The sequence below is a fragment of the Phascolarctos cinereus genome, unplaced genomic scaffold, assembly GCF_003287225.1.
Source record: "Phascolarctos cinereus isolate Bilbo 61053 unplaced genomic scaffold, phaCin_HiC Scaffold_9;HRSCAF=440, whole genome shotgun sequence".
NCBI lineage: Eukaryota > Metazoa > Chordata > Mammalia > Diprotodontia > Phascolarctidae > Phascolarctos > Phascolarctos cinereus.
In genome coordinates, this window is record NW_027556402.1 from 41,795,697 (window position 1) to 41,812,662 (window position 16,966).

A 16,966-nucleotide genomic window follows, 5' to 3' on the forward strand; every position below is an offset into this window, starting at 1 on the left:
GTGAGGCAATTGGGGTTAAGTGACTTGCCCAGAGTCACACAGCCTAGTGAGTGTTATGTTAGCTGCCCCAAGAAATCCAGTTCTCTTGCTAATCACTGTTCTATTCTTCCCTCAAGGAATTTAGCTAACCTTGGGGGATATGACATGTCATAAGGGAGTCTGGTTTAGTATCTTTATACCACCAAGCTATCCTTTAAGGATATCTGGTTTGCTGTCTAAAAAGTCTGGTCCATTATCTCTAAATCTTGCAGCTGGAATCAGTGAATACTGCTTAGTCACAAGAGGGAAGAAGGGGGTTGTTGCTGGCCTCTCATTACCAAACTTCCAACCAATCATGTCATTTCCCATATCTCAGCTATGTAACCAGTCATGCTGTCCTCAACCCCAAGATATCCCTAGCCTGTACTGTTCTTTATTCTATGCTTATAAAAATGAGCTGCAGCTTCAATTATGGGTCTTTGGCTAGAAACTGAGGCATCCACTGACCCTTTTATTGACAAATAGCATGCCCCTGTTAATAAAATGACATTTTTTTTAAAGGCAATTGGGGCTATGTGACTTGCCCAGGATCACACAGCTAGTAAGTATCAAGTGTTTGGTCTGAGGCCACATTTGAACTCAGGTGTCCTCCTGACTTCAGGGACGGTGCTCTATCCACCTAGCTGCCCCATAAAATGACATCTTGCTTGGAGAAATATGCCTCAGTTTACCTTTTTGTTAAATTTAACCTAAAACATATTTTACTGAAGTAATCGATTATTTCAGTTATTTTTTTAGTTGAAGCTCCTGGATTCTCTAACTAAGCCATCCTATCTGTCAAACAGTGAATAAGTAATGATGAAGAGAAGCAAAACCAGGAATATCAGGGCTACAAGATGACACTTCTTATAGTCACAAATCCTCAACATGGGTCAAGGAGTAAGGTAGCTAAAGGTCACTGCACTCTCCAGTGCAGCCAGGCCCAGTGCAAAGGCTGATACTGAAAATCATCCTATATTACCACCTAGCATTTCCTAGCTCATACGCCGAGACTCTCCAACCCCAAAATCCCTCTGTCTTCAGAGACCTCTGAGAGATTTCCCTCACCCCCATCATATTCTGGGGCTGGGTAGACAGTTTCATCTCCCTCGCTGATTCAGCTGAGCCCAGCTTTCTTGTGTCTGCATTATCCACAAAGGCTGTCAGAGAAGCCCACCCAGGTGAATAGCTAGAATGCCTTGAACCTGTCTCATCTGTACCTTGTTGACCAGGAAATTTTATTTACATCTAAAGCTTTTGCTGTAAGTGCTAGGTAAGCACGAATGGTTTTCAATGACTGCACGCAGTAGGGCCCTAGGGAAAAAAATAGCCCAGCCCATAGGATAGGGCCCTAGGAAGTATTACTCTTACCACAATCATATTAAGGAAAGGTCCATTTATTCCCATGCTTTTCCAGGGCCTTCAATATAAATAGGGATTGTAGTTTTCAAAAGTTTTTCCACCACATAAATAATCACGTGATTTCTGGTTTTGATTTTTAATATGGTCACTCTGAAAAAAACTGGGATTTCGTCAGTAAATGTCTGCCAGTGAAATCAAGCGAAGAGATTTTTCAAGTTCAGTAACGCTGGTGGATTTCCAAGGGTAGAATAGTATCATTTTCCTCTCCTCTGTCAAGAGGAAACCATTGTCGCTAAACCTCCCTGGTATACTTCCTACATCCAGCCAAACAAAAGGAGCAACAGCTGTGGTTCTGAGTTCAAAACTGTACATGTTCCCTTGCTGGGTTATCTTGGCCTAGAGGAAAGAACATAAATAGAATGAGGATCCCTGGACTACGAACATGCCTAAGGCAAGGTCAGAGGATTTCTGGGTAACTACCATCGTATAATCACTAGTCTTACATTCACAAGTACTTTTTGCTTCAGACATTTAGAGAAACACATGATATCATTTCATTAAGTGTTGAGGAAAATGCAGGTTAAATCTCAAACCAAGAAATTAAGCTGCCTGTCCTTCATACAGAGATTATTCTGTGAGGATCCCCAAAACCTTCACCAACTGGTTATTCCAGCACTACATCACTAGGAGGGGTGGTATTTGCATCAGGGGAAAGAGAGCTTGGGAAGTTTAAGTCTCTGGAAGAATGAAGACTCAATCTGACATCTTGATGGATTAAAAAACACTCTCCCTCTCACCGTTACAGTGAGTAACTTGAGTAAAATTATTAGCCAGACACCAGTTTCTCATCAGAACCATCTGAATCTCTCCCTGCCAGGCATATCCGGTATTCCTGGGAAGCATCCCACTCTCCCCTGCTGTATGCTGACAGCATTCCAGATTGGTGATTTTCTCTTCTCTAAGACTTATGACTCGAGGGGGCCGAGGGGAGGGTTGGACACAAAGAACCTGAGCTCCAGAGTTTGCCTGGTCTTTATGATGCCATAAAGGCCACATCTGGTGCCTCTTTGGAGAAGATTCATCTTTTCACTTGGCTTTTCTCAACAGGAAGAAAGATTGGTGGGTTTAGGAAAAACAAAAAAAAAGCACCACAAAAAAATGTTCCCTCCTTAAAAAGACTTAATTTAATAATAAGCATCATGGTTTAATGATGAGAAGGTTGTAAAAAGTCCAAATGAGAGAAAACAAGAATAAAACTGGTTCCAAAAAATTCTTCTCCCCCATGCCAACCTCTTCATTCTCTCCTGGATCCAAAGGTCTGAGGATCCCAAGACCACATACTTGTCTAATTCCATAATTCTTTTGCTCTTTTGGGATGGATCCCAGTAGTTCTGATGTGGCAGGGCTGGATTAATTTAAGGCATATAAGCTTTATTATGAGCTGTAAGTAAAAATGAAATCCATTCTTTCAAAAAGAAGCAAGAATTAATCCCTATATATAACTTTAACCTTATAAATCAAGCATAAAACATATATTAAGTGCTTCTGTGTACCAGGCTTATCAGTTTAGGGTCTCTGCATAGAATAGATCAGAAATGTACACATCAGTTGAAAAATCTGGATGGTAACATTTTCTATAAAAACAATCAAATGGTAATAAAATGGATATTTTCTGAGTCAAAGGTAGGCAGACCTGTTTCACTGACATTGAGATATTTAAAATATATACCATTCCATCTTTGCTTTGGAGTAAATTTTGATAGAGTTTTTATGATTAAGCCACTGTTGAAGCCAAAAATTAGGGAGCAAAACAAGCATGCCCCACCAGCCCCCTCTAAATACACATAGCTGGCAAACTGGAGACAACCTAAGACACTTATTCTCTTGTCACATACACCAACCAGCTCTGGTGCCCAGCTTCCTGACCACTCCTGTGTTCAGGGAAGCACTCCTCACTCCAGGGAGCAGCAAGTCCCCTTTCCTATGACACTAGGGCCCTTCCCTGCAGGCATCCCAAGTCCTTAGGCCTGCTGCGCAGAGATGTGCTGCCCGCTCCCTTTATGAGGGAGGAATAAGCTGTGATGTCCCTGACCTGCCCTTTTTCCCAGGAAGAAGGAGGTCCAAAGGATACCTCCTCTTGTGCTAATAATAATAATGATGATGATGATGATATCTAACATTTACACAGGGCTTACTATGTGCCAGGCACTGTGCTAAATGTTTTACAGTTATTATCTCATTTGATCCTTATAACAACCCTGGGAAGTAGGTGCTAATAATATTCCCATTTTACAAATAAGGAAATGGAGGCAGAAGTTAAGTGACTTGCCCAGGGTCACACTAGTAAGTATCTAAGAATGGATTTGGACTCAAGTCTTCCTGACTCCAGGCCTGGTGCTCTATATGCTGTGCCACTTACCCATCTAAAAGGGTCCTTGAAGAGCTCTGTCTCAATGGTAAAAAGGGGTCTAAGGGCCCCCATGCACTCATCACCAGGCTCTCCTGGAAATAGCATCTTTCATCAGAGGACCCTGTCCCTACCTGTTCCTTATCTCCAAACTGACCCACAAGAGACCTGGAGTCTCCCTCTCTTCTCTTTCCCTGGGCCAAGGAAGTACACCCTCCCCACACAGGTACCCTGGGGCAAAGCCCTACTTGCCACCCCTCAGTTATGGTTCTGCTGTGGAGGAGGGGCTACCTTTCTCCAATAGTAACCTCAATATCCCTTCAGGACCTTTAAGACAGTTGGTACTCACCGTGATCTGTGCCTTCTCCAGCCCCACAGCATCCTTCAGGGAGGACAGGAAGTGATAGTTAGTGGGGCTGGAGAGCTCACCACCAGCTGTCAGGACAAAGGAGATGACACAGCTTTGTCTGGTGCAGTGGCCACACCTTCTCAGCAGTTCCACCACCGGCTCCTTGTAGAGGGGGGCTGCCTGGCCTGCCTTCACCACCAAGTATTCAGTCTGATGAGAGCATACAGGCGCCAGAGAGCTCCACTGGTGTACTTTCACCTGCAAAAGACACCTCCAGTCATTAGTTATATTTAGGACCATCATGGGTTAAATGAGAAGATTGACAGACTTTTTATAGTTTTTCAGGGGGGGTTTGTTTTTTTGCTAGGCAATGGGGTTAAGTGACTTGCTCAGGGTCATGCAGTTACTAATGGTTATGCGTCTGAAGCTGGATTTGAACTCAGGTCCTCCTGAATCCGGTGCTGTAACCACTGTGCCACCTAGCTGCCCTGTTTTTATAGTTTCTAAAGGTTTATAAGCTTTACACATTTTCATACTTTTTAGTCACAACAGCTCTGTGAGGTGAGCACAATCATCCTCATTTTACAGGAAAAGACACTGATGCTCAGAGGACTTTCGTATTGTCACATCTAAGTGTTAAGAAGTGGGAAAGAGAACCAAGACTTTTCCTGACACCAAGTCCAACAATCTTATCATCACTCCATGCTGCCTCAGGCTCTAATGGGAAGCTATCCTGGTACCCCAACCGAGGGTGTTTCACAATTACATCATCAATATAAGAGAATGTCAGGTATCATTGTGAAGCTGAAAAATGTCACCATGACATCATTTATGACGCTGTTGCTTTGGGCTGGCTAGCTCTGAAACATTATTTCAGTTATCATTATATTTCTGCAGAATTAGTCAATGACCTTAAGTCTGTATTTTTCCAATTTTGCCCCAACCAAAATATCTGGGAGTTCTCCTAGCTCCTGTCCCTTTATTCTGTGGGGCTCATCCTCTCTCTCTGGTTCATTTCTGGAATGAAGATCAGGACCAAACTGAATTTTTTTTAAAATCCATAAGCAGTTACCTTGAGGGTAACAATCACAGAATTTTAATTGTGATATTGCTAAAAAAGGAACTAACAGGTCTATGTAAGCATATTCAAATACAATCATGGCCCTCATAGAGTCTTAGTAGAGAAGCATGCAACTTAATAGCCCTTGACCCACCTAAGTAAAAAAGAAAAAGAAGGGACAAAATTACCCTGATGCCATTTTATCTGGTTTTTGTTTGGTTTTTGGGGGTACAGATCCATGATCTCCTTGAGAAAGGAGGCCCCAAGAGGAAATCCCCCTTAACAATGCAAACCTGAAAATGCTCTGCCAATGGTGGGGTCTTAAGGGAGTAACCTTAGACCACTGAGAAGTTAAATGACTTCTCAGGGTCACACAGCCAGCATGGGTGAAAGTGGCATCACAGGATCATATATAAAGCTAAAAGGGATCTCACAGATATCCAATGCCTTCATTTCAAAGATGAGGAGACTGACCCCCAGGGAGATTAAGCAATTGACCCAGGACCAACCAAGCAGAAAATGTCAAAGGGGAGTCTGAACTCAGGTCATCCTGACTCCCAGGCCAGCCCTCCATCTACTACCCCTTGTGGCTTCTCTTAACATTTAATATTTAAAAAAACTGGTTTCCTGATGACACCTACGTTTTGCCATAGGGAACACTTTGGCTTATTCAAGACATGAGGGAAGAGTCAGGATATAATGAAAGTTAATCACACCATCAGTAGCACCTCTGAACCAAGAGTGACATTAATGAGGATAGATCTGTCCCAGAAGACAATGTCTCCACCAAATAAAAAGGCCCAGCAAGGGCACTGTGTGAACAGGCAGCTGAGCGGGGTACCTGTGGCCCCCAAAGGCCACAGCACTCCTGCTGAAAAGGAAGGAGACCAGAGCAGCTGCCCATACTCAACAGCCTCCTCTTATTGGCTTTTACAATACCATAAACTGCGAATTATCCATGCTAATGGGGGCCCAGGGATTACACAGGCAGATGAAACAAACTGCCTTTATTTTTAGCTACAAGTTTGAACCTCTTCTCCAGCCTGATCCTGGGTCAGAGCTGCTAAGGCAGAAAAGAGGCTGGTGCTGCCTCTCCCTTTCTCTCTCCCTTCTGTAGGTGGTGAAAGGCCCAAAAGGCGGGGGACAGGAAGAGAAAACAAAGAAGACAAAGGGCCTGAACAAGCCTCAAAGTGGAAAATCAGGCCTGAAATAACTGAAAGTTAGTGATTATTATCCCAGATGCAAAGCCGAGAGAGCAAGAATTTCCCACCTTCCCCTCCATCCATCCATCCCCCACGTAGTTTGGAACAAACTGTTAGGGAATGACTCTTGTTCACGTGAAGGAAATTATATCTGTTGTTACTGGATATGCTAAACAATTGTTTTTTAATTTTCAGATACGCATTCTCTCCCTCCTACCTCTCCCACCCTTCTCACCACCATTGAGAAAGCAAGAAAAACAAAATCCTTGTTACAAAGCAAATTGCTGCATTGGCCATGTCAAAAAAAATTATGTTTCAATCTATGCCCTGAGTCCATCATCTCTTGGTCAGGAGGCGGGTAATATGCCAAGTCATTTTAACATTGTAATGTCAGAGTACAGGCTCCGTAACATAACCCTCAGGGCACTGAAGAGAATAATCAAAGAAAACCTGGGGAAGAGGTCAGAGCTGGGAATCGTGAATTATGAGCAGCATAGGCCTCTACACTGTGTCAGTCATGTTTCTTCTGGAAATGAGTCAAGAGCTAAAGAAGTCCCTCTCAAATAGGACGCTGAGATTTATGGGCAACCCCAAAGGAAGAGCAGATTTTGAAACAAGAAGACAAGGGGGTAATTTCTAGCTCTTACAACATGACGATGTAAAACCCTGGACAAAGGCAGTACCAGTTATAAGGGCTACATGTCCTTTGACAATTCAATTCAATTCAACTCGACATTTGTTAATCATTTATTATATGACAGGCCCTGTGCTGGTACCAAACATACAAAGACAAAAATGAAACAGTGTCTATCTTCAAGGAGCTTACATTCTTCTGATCCAGGTGCTAACTCAGAAAAACAAATGTGAAGAACTCACAATCCACCTTATGCACAAAAATATGTACAAAAACATTTGTAGCATCTATTTTTAAAGTGCCAAAGAAGTGGAAACTAATGTTGTGCCCATCAACTGGGAAACAAATAAAATTACATTTAGTGAATGTAACGAAAACCTGGGCAGAACTGCACGAACCAATGCCAACTGGAGCAAAGAGAATCAGAAAGACAATTTACACAAACAGCTTTAAAAAACTTAAACAGCCATGATCTCAGAGAATCAATAATGAAAAATGCTCCCTGGTAATCACGAAAACAATCTGGTACTGGCTAAGAAATAGAGTGGTGGATCAGGGGAATGGATTAGGTACACAATACACAGTAGTAAATGACCATAGTAATCTAGTGTTTGATCAACAGACACATCCAAACTTTTGGGGCCAGAACTCGCCATCTGACAAAAGTTGCAGGGAAGACTGGAAAGCAGTTTGGCAGAAACTAGGGATGCACAAATATCACACACATATATCAAGATAAGATCAAACTGGATAAATGATTTAGACACAAAAGGTGATATCAAAAATTAGGGGACCAAGGAAATATGATCTGTCAGACCCACGGATGAGGGAAGAGTTTACGACTAAACAAGAAATAGAGAGGATTGCATGACATAAAATGGATAGCTTTAGTTACATAAAATTTTAAAAAGTTTTTGCACAAGTAAAACTAATGCAGCCAAAAGTAGAAGGAAAGGAGGAAACTGGGGAAAAAATATGCAACTTTCTCTGATAAAAGCCTCATTTCTCAAATATATAAGGAACTGAGCCAAATTTATAAAAATAAAAGCCATTCTCCAATTGATAAATGGTTAAAGGAAATGAACAGGTAGATTTCAGAAGAAAAAAGGACTATAAAAATGTGTATACCTTTTGACCCTGCAATACCATTACTAGTTCTGTATGCCAAAGACATCAAATGAAAGGGAAAAAAGGACCTATTTGTACAGAAGTATTTATAACAACTGTTTTTGTGGTGGCAAAGATCTGGAAATTGAGGGGATGCCCATCAATGGCTGAACAAGGTTGTAGTATATCAGTGTGGTGGAATACTATTATGCTATAAAAAACAAAGAGCAGGATAGCTTCAGAAAAATCTGGGAAGTCTCATATGAACTGATGCAGAGTGAAGTGAGCAGACGAAGGAGAACATTGTACACAGTAACAGCAATATTGTAATGTGGGGGCAGCTATGTGGAGCAGCGGATGTAGCGCAGAGCTCTGGCCTTGGAGTCAGGTGGACGTGAGTTCAAATCCAGTCTCAGACACAAGACATTTACTAACTGTGTGACCCTGGGCAAGTCACTTTACCCCAATTGCCTCACCAAAAAAAAAATATTGTAATGTGTTTTCTTTTGCAACATGGCTAATATTGAAATATATCTTAGATGACTTCACATGTATAATTGATATCCTATTGCTTGCCTTCTCAAGGGGTGGAGAAGGGGTGGAAGGGAGAAAATTTGGAACTCAAAAATTTTTTAAATGAATGTTAAAAAATGTTTACACGTAATTGAGATATAATCAATGAAATAAAGAAAAAAATTCTATTTTTAAAAATATGCTCCCCACCTCCTGACAGAGGAGATGGGGCTAAATGCAGAACGAGACACATTCTTGGACGTAGCTAATATGGGAATGTGCTTTGCTTGGTTGTGCTTATTCGTTATAAGGGTTTGTTTGGTTGGTTGTTGTTGGTTTTTTTTCCTATGGGAGTAAAAAGAAAAAAGATGCTGGCTATTTAAAAAAAATATTTTTCTTAAGAATCTCTGGCTTACAGATAGGTAGAAACAGCCTGAACAACAGGAAAATGAGTAAGATTTAGGCAATTTGCCTGAAAAGAGCAAAAAGCCCAGGCCCATAGAACTTTTGGTGACATAAAGCCACATGAATACACAGCCACAGAAGAGTAAAGAAATATATCCACAAGGTCAATGCAAGAGGGCCTGAGGGGAAAGGAGAAAGGCATCTTTGGGGACAGATAAGGGAGCAAAACATAGCTCAAGGTCAACAGTGTTGATCTGGGAGGTAATAACCAAAAAGAAAAGTTTAAAAAAAACCAAAACAACAAAATCAGTTCTGGGAGAAATGCCCCCCCCAAAAAAAAACTACCATGGGCTCAAAAATCTAGTACCCCCTCTCCAATTCCACAGAAGAAAAGAAACCAGGGTAAAGTGCCTCCAAAGCTTTGCTAATCAAGCCAGTCTGTGGGTAGGCTCTATCCTAAAGAAACTTGTGCTTAATTTTAAGAGTCATTCATTTCTATGCTTTTCTCTTTATTTTCCTGGGGGAAAAAATTCCTTTTGAAAAATTCCAACCATGTCATGGGAAAAGGAACCTCTGTCATAACAGAAATGAGGAGGAAGAAGAGATGGGAGAAGCAAAAAAACAAAAAACAAAAGGGGCAGCTAGGTGGCACAGTGGATAGAGCTCTAACCTTGGAGTCAGGAGGACCTGAGTTCAAATCTGGCTTCAGACACATAACACTCACTAGCTGTGTGACTCTGGGCAAGTCACTTAACTCCAACTGCCTCACCAAAAAAATAAATAAATAAATAAAGTGCATATGATTATACCAATTATAATGAAATGCAGTTATCAAAATATTTTTTAAAAGTTCCTGTGAATCCCAGGTTAAGAACCTCTACTCTAATGTGTTAGGGAGTCTTTCCTGACCATAAGCCCTTAAGTTTGCTTCCGTCACCCACTGTTCCTAGCTCCTCCTCTGGGGGTCAAACAGAGTAAAACTGATCTCTCTTGTTTCTGATACCCTTCAAATACTAGAAAATAGCCACGACTTCCTCTCTACATATTTTCTCTCCAGCTCCTTCAAAGAATCCTCTTATAAATGAACTCAAAACCCTTTACTTTATCCCACCTGTCCTCTGGATACACTTGGCAGCTTCTAAACGTCTTTCTTGAGCTGTGATGCCCACAGCTGAACCCAATATGCTCTGATGAAGGCAGGGGGCGCCTCACCTGCCTAGTGGTGGAGACTACGCTTATCGCTGGATTTGCTCTCTTGGCTGCTATATCACACTGACTTATATTGAGACCATTAAGAGCCCCAGATCTTTTTCAGATGAATTGCCATCTAACCACACCCTCTCTTAATCTTCACATCAATTTGATTTTTTGGATCCAAGTGTAAGATTTTAACATTCATCTCTATGAAATTTCACCCAAAGCTGGAGGTGTGGATTCCTTCCCACCTCGATTTTTTTTTCTCATTAGAAAGTTAGCTTTAAAAGAAAAAAAAAAAGGAAGAAAAATTCAAAGCTCCATTTCCACCAACCCATTGGTGCAGGAAGCACAGATAATCAAAAGAAGAGGCATTTCATAGAGACTGCCTTGCCATTGCTGTTCCTGTTTAATTTTTTCCAACTCTTTGTAACCCAATTTGAGGTTTTCTTGGCAAAGATAATGGAGTGGCTTACCATTTCCTTCTTCCACTCTCTGGCCAGACCAAAACAATATTGACAGAGGCCTTTGAAGAACTTTTGGTAGAATACTGGACAAGGTCCTAAGTCAATAGGACAGACATTTATTTCTTGTTCCCTTCATTTCTTCCGCCTTTCTCTAACCAAGAAGCTAAGGAACTCACAGTAAGCATCATCTTGTAGTCCAAGTGGAGGTCTGAAACACCATAGATATAAAATACGCCATCATCTTCAAAGCCGATTGGCAACAGCGGGGAGAAGAAATGCTGAGCGAAGTAATGAAGCATTTTCCATTTGCCTCCATACTCTGAAAAAGAAAAAGGAGTAAGAAAAAGGGGGCTGCAACAAGCCCTAGGGGATTTGCTCGACTAAATGGGAGACATAATACAAAGGAAAAGCTCAAAGCAAAAGAAAGATTTTTTTTTTTAGGTTTTCATTAGCCTCCTCACATAGTACCCAATTGGGAGTCAATGTTCTACTTACTGAAGATTGTCTGTAAGTCACATGTTTGGAACCTGTAATACAATTTCTAATGGCAATCATAGGACAAGTGGTGGTTGGATCCCCAGGCTAATATTTAACTCACTTGGTACAAGAAGTATAGTTCTGTACCAATACAACCATGGGACTTAGATGTGGAAGGGATCATGGAGATCATAGTCTGACTCTGCAGATGAGGAAACTGAGGCCCAGAGATGGAAGGTTGCACAAGGAGTAACAAAGCTTTCAATTACCCTTCCTCTCTAGTAGAGACCATTACGGACAAGAGTATGTTTGTAGTAAAATTCAGAATTCCCATTTGAGAAGCCAAGAATATATCTCCCCTTGGGACCAATGATTCCCCTCGCTCCCTCCCCCCACTTGGAACTGTGGAGCAAGCAGTCAAAAAGCATTTATTAAGCATTTACTATGTGCTGGGCACTGTGCTAAGTGTCAGGGACACAACGAAAGATAAGAGCAGTAAGAACAGATGCCCTAAGTTTCAGGCCACTGATAATATTTCCCATGTTCTAAGGTAGAGACTCCAGAAGAACAGGGGCTTCTGTTATCACAAATCCAAGGGTACCCATTCTCAATCTGGGCCAACCCATCATCACCCAGTTATTTCTTCTTAGGATCGCATGGACTGGTACAACAGTGTCTCTCTTTCTACTGCCTCCTCCTCTTTCACATAAAGTCTTTCCTGATTCCTACTCAACACAATTCAAAAAGGATCTATTATGCACCTATGTTCTAGGCTAGCAGGGGTGGGGGAACCTATAGGTCCCTGGGTATGGCCTTTTGACTGAGTCCAAGTTTTATAGAACAAATCCTTTTATTAAGGATTTGGATTCAGTCAAAGGGCTGCACTTGAGGACCTAGAGGCCACATGTGGTCTTGAGGTTCCCCACCCCCTTACACACGGTGTTGAGGAATGGGGATACAAAGACAAAAGTCAGTGTTTAGCTTCAAGGAGCAAGTGGAAGACAATACAAACATACAGGAATATAAACACATACAAAATGAAGGGGCAGCTAGGTGGCGCAGTGGATAGAGCACTGGCCCTGAAGTCAGGAGGACCTGAGTTCAAATGTAATCTCAGACAGGATACTTAACACTAGCTATGTGACCCTGGGCAAGCTGCTTAACCCCAATTGCCTCACCCCCCCCCAAAAAAAATAATAATAATTAAGTGGTATAATTTCATCAGCCTTAGCATCTTTAGGGGCAGCTAGGTGGCGCAGTAGATACAGCACCGGCCCTGGATTCAGGAGGACCTCAGTTCAAATCTGGCCTCAGACACATAACACTTACTAGCTGTGTGACCCTGGGCAAGTCACTTAACCCCACTGCCTAACCAAAAAACAAAAACAAAAACAAAAACAAAAATGAAGATAGTTTGGGGAAGGTGGTGGTTATAATCTGGCCAAGAAGGAAAATGGCAAATGCTGGAAAAGCTGTGGAAAAAGAAATACATTGACACACTGCTGCTGGGGCTGTGAACTGCCATGGTCAATTGGAGCTATGCCCCAAAATTTATTAAACTGTGCATATCCTTCGACCCAGCAATACCACTACTAGGTATATTCCCCAAAGAGCTCAAAGAATGAGGAAAAGGACCCATATGTACAAAAAGATTTATAATATCTCTTCTTGTGGTGGTAAAGAATTGGAAAATAAGGGGGTGTCCATCAATTGGAGAATGGCTAAAAAAATTATGGTATATAACTATTATAGAATACTACTGTGCTATAAGAAATAATGAAAAGGAGTATCTCAAAGAAAGTTGGGAAAAGGAAGGGTGTGAGCTGGGTCATAAAGGAAACTAGGGGCTGAAGTGAGAAAGAAATGCATTCAGGTATGGGACACAATCAGTACAAGAGTATGGAGATGGGACTTAAGGGGCTGTGTGAGGAACAATGGGGTCACCAATATGGCAGGAATGTAGAGTAAGTGGACAGAGGTAATGTGGAAAGAGGTAATGTATAAAAAGATTTCAAAGATAAGAAGAGGTCAGGTTGTAAAGAGACTTAAATGCCAAAGAGAGGAGTTTTCATTTGATCCTAGAAGTAATAACTGGTCAGATCTAAGCTTTATAAAATATCACTTTGGTAGCTACATGAAGGTTAGAATAAAGAGAGAAGAGGCTTGCACAGTAGAGCACCAATCAGGAGGATGGGATGTTGGGAAGCAAGGAAGTGAGGTGACTGAGGTGAGGTGGGGGATCAAGCCATAGAGTATGGCCCCTGTCACCACCCACAACTGCTTCCTCCTCTCCCCCAACCCATCATTTCCAGAGGGAGGAAGACCTCATTGCCAGAGGGATGAGTGCCAGTAAGGACCAAGAGATGGAACTATTGTGTTCTGTTAATGAAGAAAATTAATGCTTCAAATAACTTAATCTTTTGTTTCAATATAGGATTGCTGAAAATGGTAATTTCCCCATCTTTAATACAAGTTTCTTGGAGAGAAACAGATCCATAAATAACTCTAATCATACATGTGCATTTAAAAAACTATTTCCTTATTAAGATTATGAAAGGCTATAGGAACATTAGCAAGCAATCATACATGATTAAAGTCAGGGATGTGTCTCCAATGGTCTATGGACACTTTTTTTATTCACAGTACCCAACAGTCAGCTGCAAAGCTGCTAAGCTACTGCAAAAAGTTGGAGTTAATCTTGAAAATGTTAAACATACACACACACACGGAGTCTGAATGTAGATACACCAAATTGTTAATTTGATGACATCAACAAACAATATTATTTCAGGAGAACTTTTACTACAGCTCTGCCCTGATGTAAGGGGAAAAAAAAGATTTTTTAAAAAGTCAGCTTTTAAAAAACCAGGCATGGAAGCCAGGAGACAAAACAGATGACAAAAAGGAATTTCCACAAGGCTAGAACGGGGTTGATGTAGTTGGGCATTTAAGCCAAACTGGTTCTAAACATGATGAATAATGAAAGGATCTGATAAAAAAAAATACCACCTTTTAATGCAGCGAACTGGCAGCAGCATCCTTCTTTCTGGTCTCTTTTCTTGACTGCACTGACAATTTATAAAATCTAAGTTTCGGGAGGTTCCCCAACTGATTCAGTGTTTGATGCCACAAATTCATGAAGAAGTGGCTTGGCCTTCCACCATTTTCACTAATTTGCCTTAAAGGAAGGCCCAACCTGCCTCCAGGAGGGTTTGGGATGTTTCCAGGAGCCTGTTAAGTTTTATAAATAGTTAAACACAGAGTCAAGTAAATAATGCTATATAATCAATGCTAATATATACAATCTCACGCTAGAGTGTGAGATTTTAAGGGAATATAAAACCAATTAAAATAAATCTGCTTATAAAGCATACTCTTTTCAAGTTCTCACCCCAGTGGAGTGAAATAATAAGAGGAAAGGTATTTAGCAGCATGCTCCATGTTAATGGGCTTGTCACTTGAAGTCTTTGATCTGCTACTTTTCTTCACTTAACTCATGTTTAAATTGATTCAGAGAAAGTCAGTGGTTGAATACCATCGTGACCTCTTAGATAGTTCACATCTGTATTTAATTATCCTCTTACCACCACCACCACCCCTTTTTTTAAAGGGAGGTACGGAGACCTGCTGTCCTCTCACAGATACATCCGAATTATATTTTTCTTCATATTGATGTATCAAGAAGTTTGCATGGTATATGGGCTACAAAAAATTTTAAACTATTCTGCCAAATGTACTAGAAAGTATATTGTATAAATGTGCTATCTAGTAATTTTAAAAATTAATTTTAATTTCAATAAATTCCTATTTATGTGTCTTGAAAGAGATTGTGAGAATCCAGGGCCAGGGGAAGGCAGGGGAGGAGGAGTTTTTATTTAAAGATCTATTGAAGCTTCTTGATCAGAAGAGTGACATGGCCAGACCTGTCCCTTTAGGACATCTATCTGTCAGCTACGTGGAGGACAAACTGGAGAGGAGAGAGACTGGAGGCAAGGTGACAAATGAGGAGGCTGCTGCAGTAGTGGCCTCTAATATGCCTATTAATATTAGAATTTATTATAAAAGGAAACTCTCCGGATGCTATTTCCCAGAAGACTCTGGGACATAATGTGGTTATGTTTCTGAGAGAAAATTTTGAGGGTAGAAAAACTTTAGAAAGAAGAGAGGTAGAGGAAGAAAGAACCCACAGATCCTTTGCCGCTGTGTGCTTCATAGGCTCTATCCGAAATGCTCCACAGTTGCATCTCCTTTTCCTTAGTTGTGGCAATCACACTAGCATCGATGCCTTCCGTGCCTGCTGCACAGTTCAGAGAGATGAGGTCTTGCCCTCCTGAGCCAGGAAAAACCCAAGGTTCCAGAACCATACAGGAAGAACTAGAAAAGGCCAGCCCTGATGTCTTGTTCATCTAGTAGCTGTGCTCAAGAGAATCACTTGAAACTGTATAATTATATCTAATAATTTTAAGGATCCTCACCCCAAAAATTATCATCTATGATTCTAAATTATATCATAGAAAGGGCATTGCATTGGAATTCAAGAGATCAGGTTTCTAGTCTAACTCCATCCCTAACTAAGCTGTGTATTTCAGCCAAATCACTTTGTCTGGGCCTAGTTTCCTTATCTACAAAATGAAGGAGCTGGAATAGGTGATCCTTAAGGCTCATTCTGGTTTAACAGCCTATGATTCTGCCAATAACTTTTAGCTTTTCCCAATATTAAAATTCCTCCTCAAAAGATAAAGATTCTCCACCCCTGAAAATATTCCCAAGGTGATCCTAACTGGGAAGTGATTCTGGTAACCTTAAAACTTCAAGAAATAGTCCAAAAGGGTGACCTTGGGCAAGTCACATAACCTCCTTAGGGCTAGATTTCATCTGTAAAATGAACAGGTTGGACTAGATGTTCTCTGCAGTCCCTTCCAGTTCGAGATCTATGATCTATCCTGTTTGGAATGCAGGCACTAGTTTACTTTTGTCTTAAGGAAGATAATAGGGCAAAGATGACTTTAGGAGATCCAGGTAAGGCAGGCATGAAGGCTCGGGAATTCTTGCTTGAAATGACCACTCCAACAAACTCAGCACTCAAACACAGGAAGGCTGGAGGGCCAGCTCTCTTCCTCGGAATCTTCTAAAATAAAATCCCCCACCAACAATTACAAGATAAGCAAATGTTCAAACCTAAATTGATTCGCTTTGTCCTTCTGTTGACATGACTCTTGTCAATGCTCAGGGCTAGCGACATCACGCCTTAGATGCCTCCTATATGTCAGGGACTGCCACCAGTGCCGGGGATGCAAGGACTGGACTGACACATGAGATGGACATTTCCCTGAAGAGTTTCCTCGAGAAGCTTGTTTCCTCCCGAGAGAGAAGTTCTGGAAAGAATCCAAGTATTATTTCTGCAGAAGTGTCTCATCTCGGCATATTTCTGGTGAGGCCAATTTTCTGCTTCTCCAGTACTTTTCTTTATCCACTTCCCTCTTTTGGGGTCTCCCTCTCTCTTCTTACATATCATTTTATCGTATTCAAACAGCCACAAGACTTCTTATAATGGTAGCAACTAAGAGACTCACCTAGCGAAGACCAGGACGGAGCCTGCCAGATGTCATTCAGCTGCCAATAAAGAGCCCCCATGGTGTGGCCCTGACCATGGACTATTTCATTCTGGCTTCGTCGGTAAAACTCTGTCTCTATCTTCATGCACTGGGCCTGCATCACCTGATTTAAGAGAAGAGACAAAATACATGCATCACTATGTATCCACTCTTGAG

At 41.3% G+C, this 16,966-nt stretch overlaps 1 protein-coding gene across 1 annotated transcript in view; it reads right to left on the reverse strand.

Moving 5' to 3' along the window:
- Nucleotides 1-1,399: 1,399 nt before the first annotated feature.
- The window catches only part of MANBA (mannosidase beta), a 107,406-nt gene continuing 91,839 nt past the window's right edge, over nucleotides 1,400-16,966 (reverse strand). Inside the window, 4 exon segments of the mRNA XM_021008374.2 lie at nucleotides 1,400-1,776; nucleotides 4,137-4,394; nucleotides 10,895-11,037; nucleotides 16,769-16,913. Of these exon segments, the coding sequence (XP_020864033.1) occupies nucleotides 1,552-1,776; nucleotides 4,137-4,394; nucleotides 10,895-11,037; nucleotides 16,769-16,913 (771 nt within the window). The 3' untranslated portion in view covers nucleotides 1,400-1,551.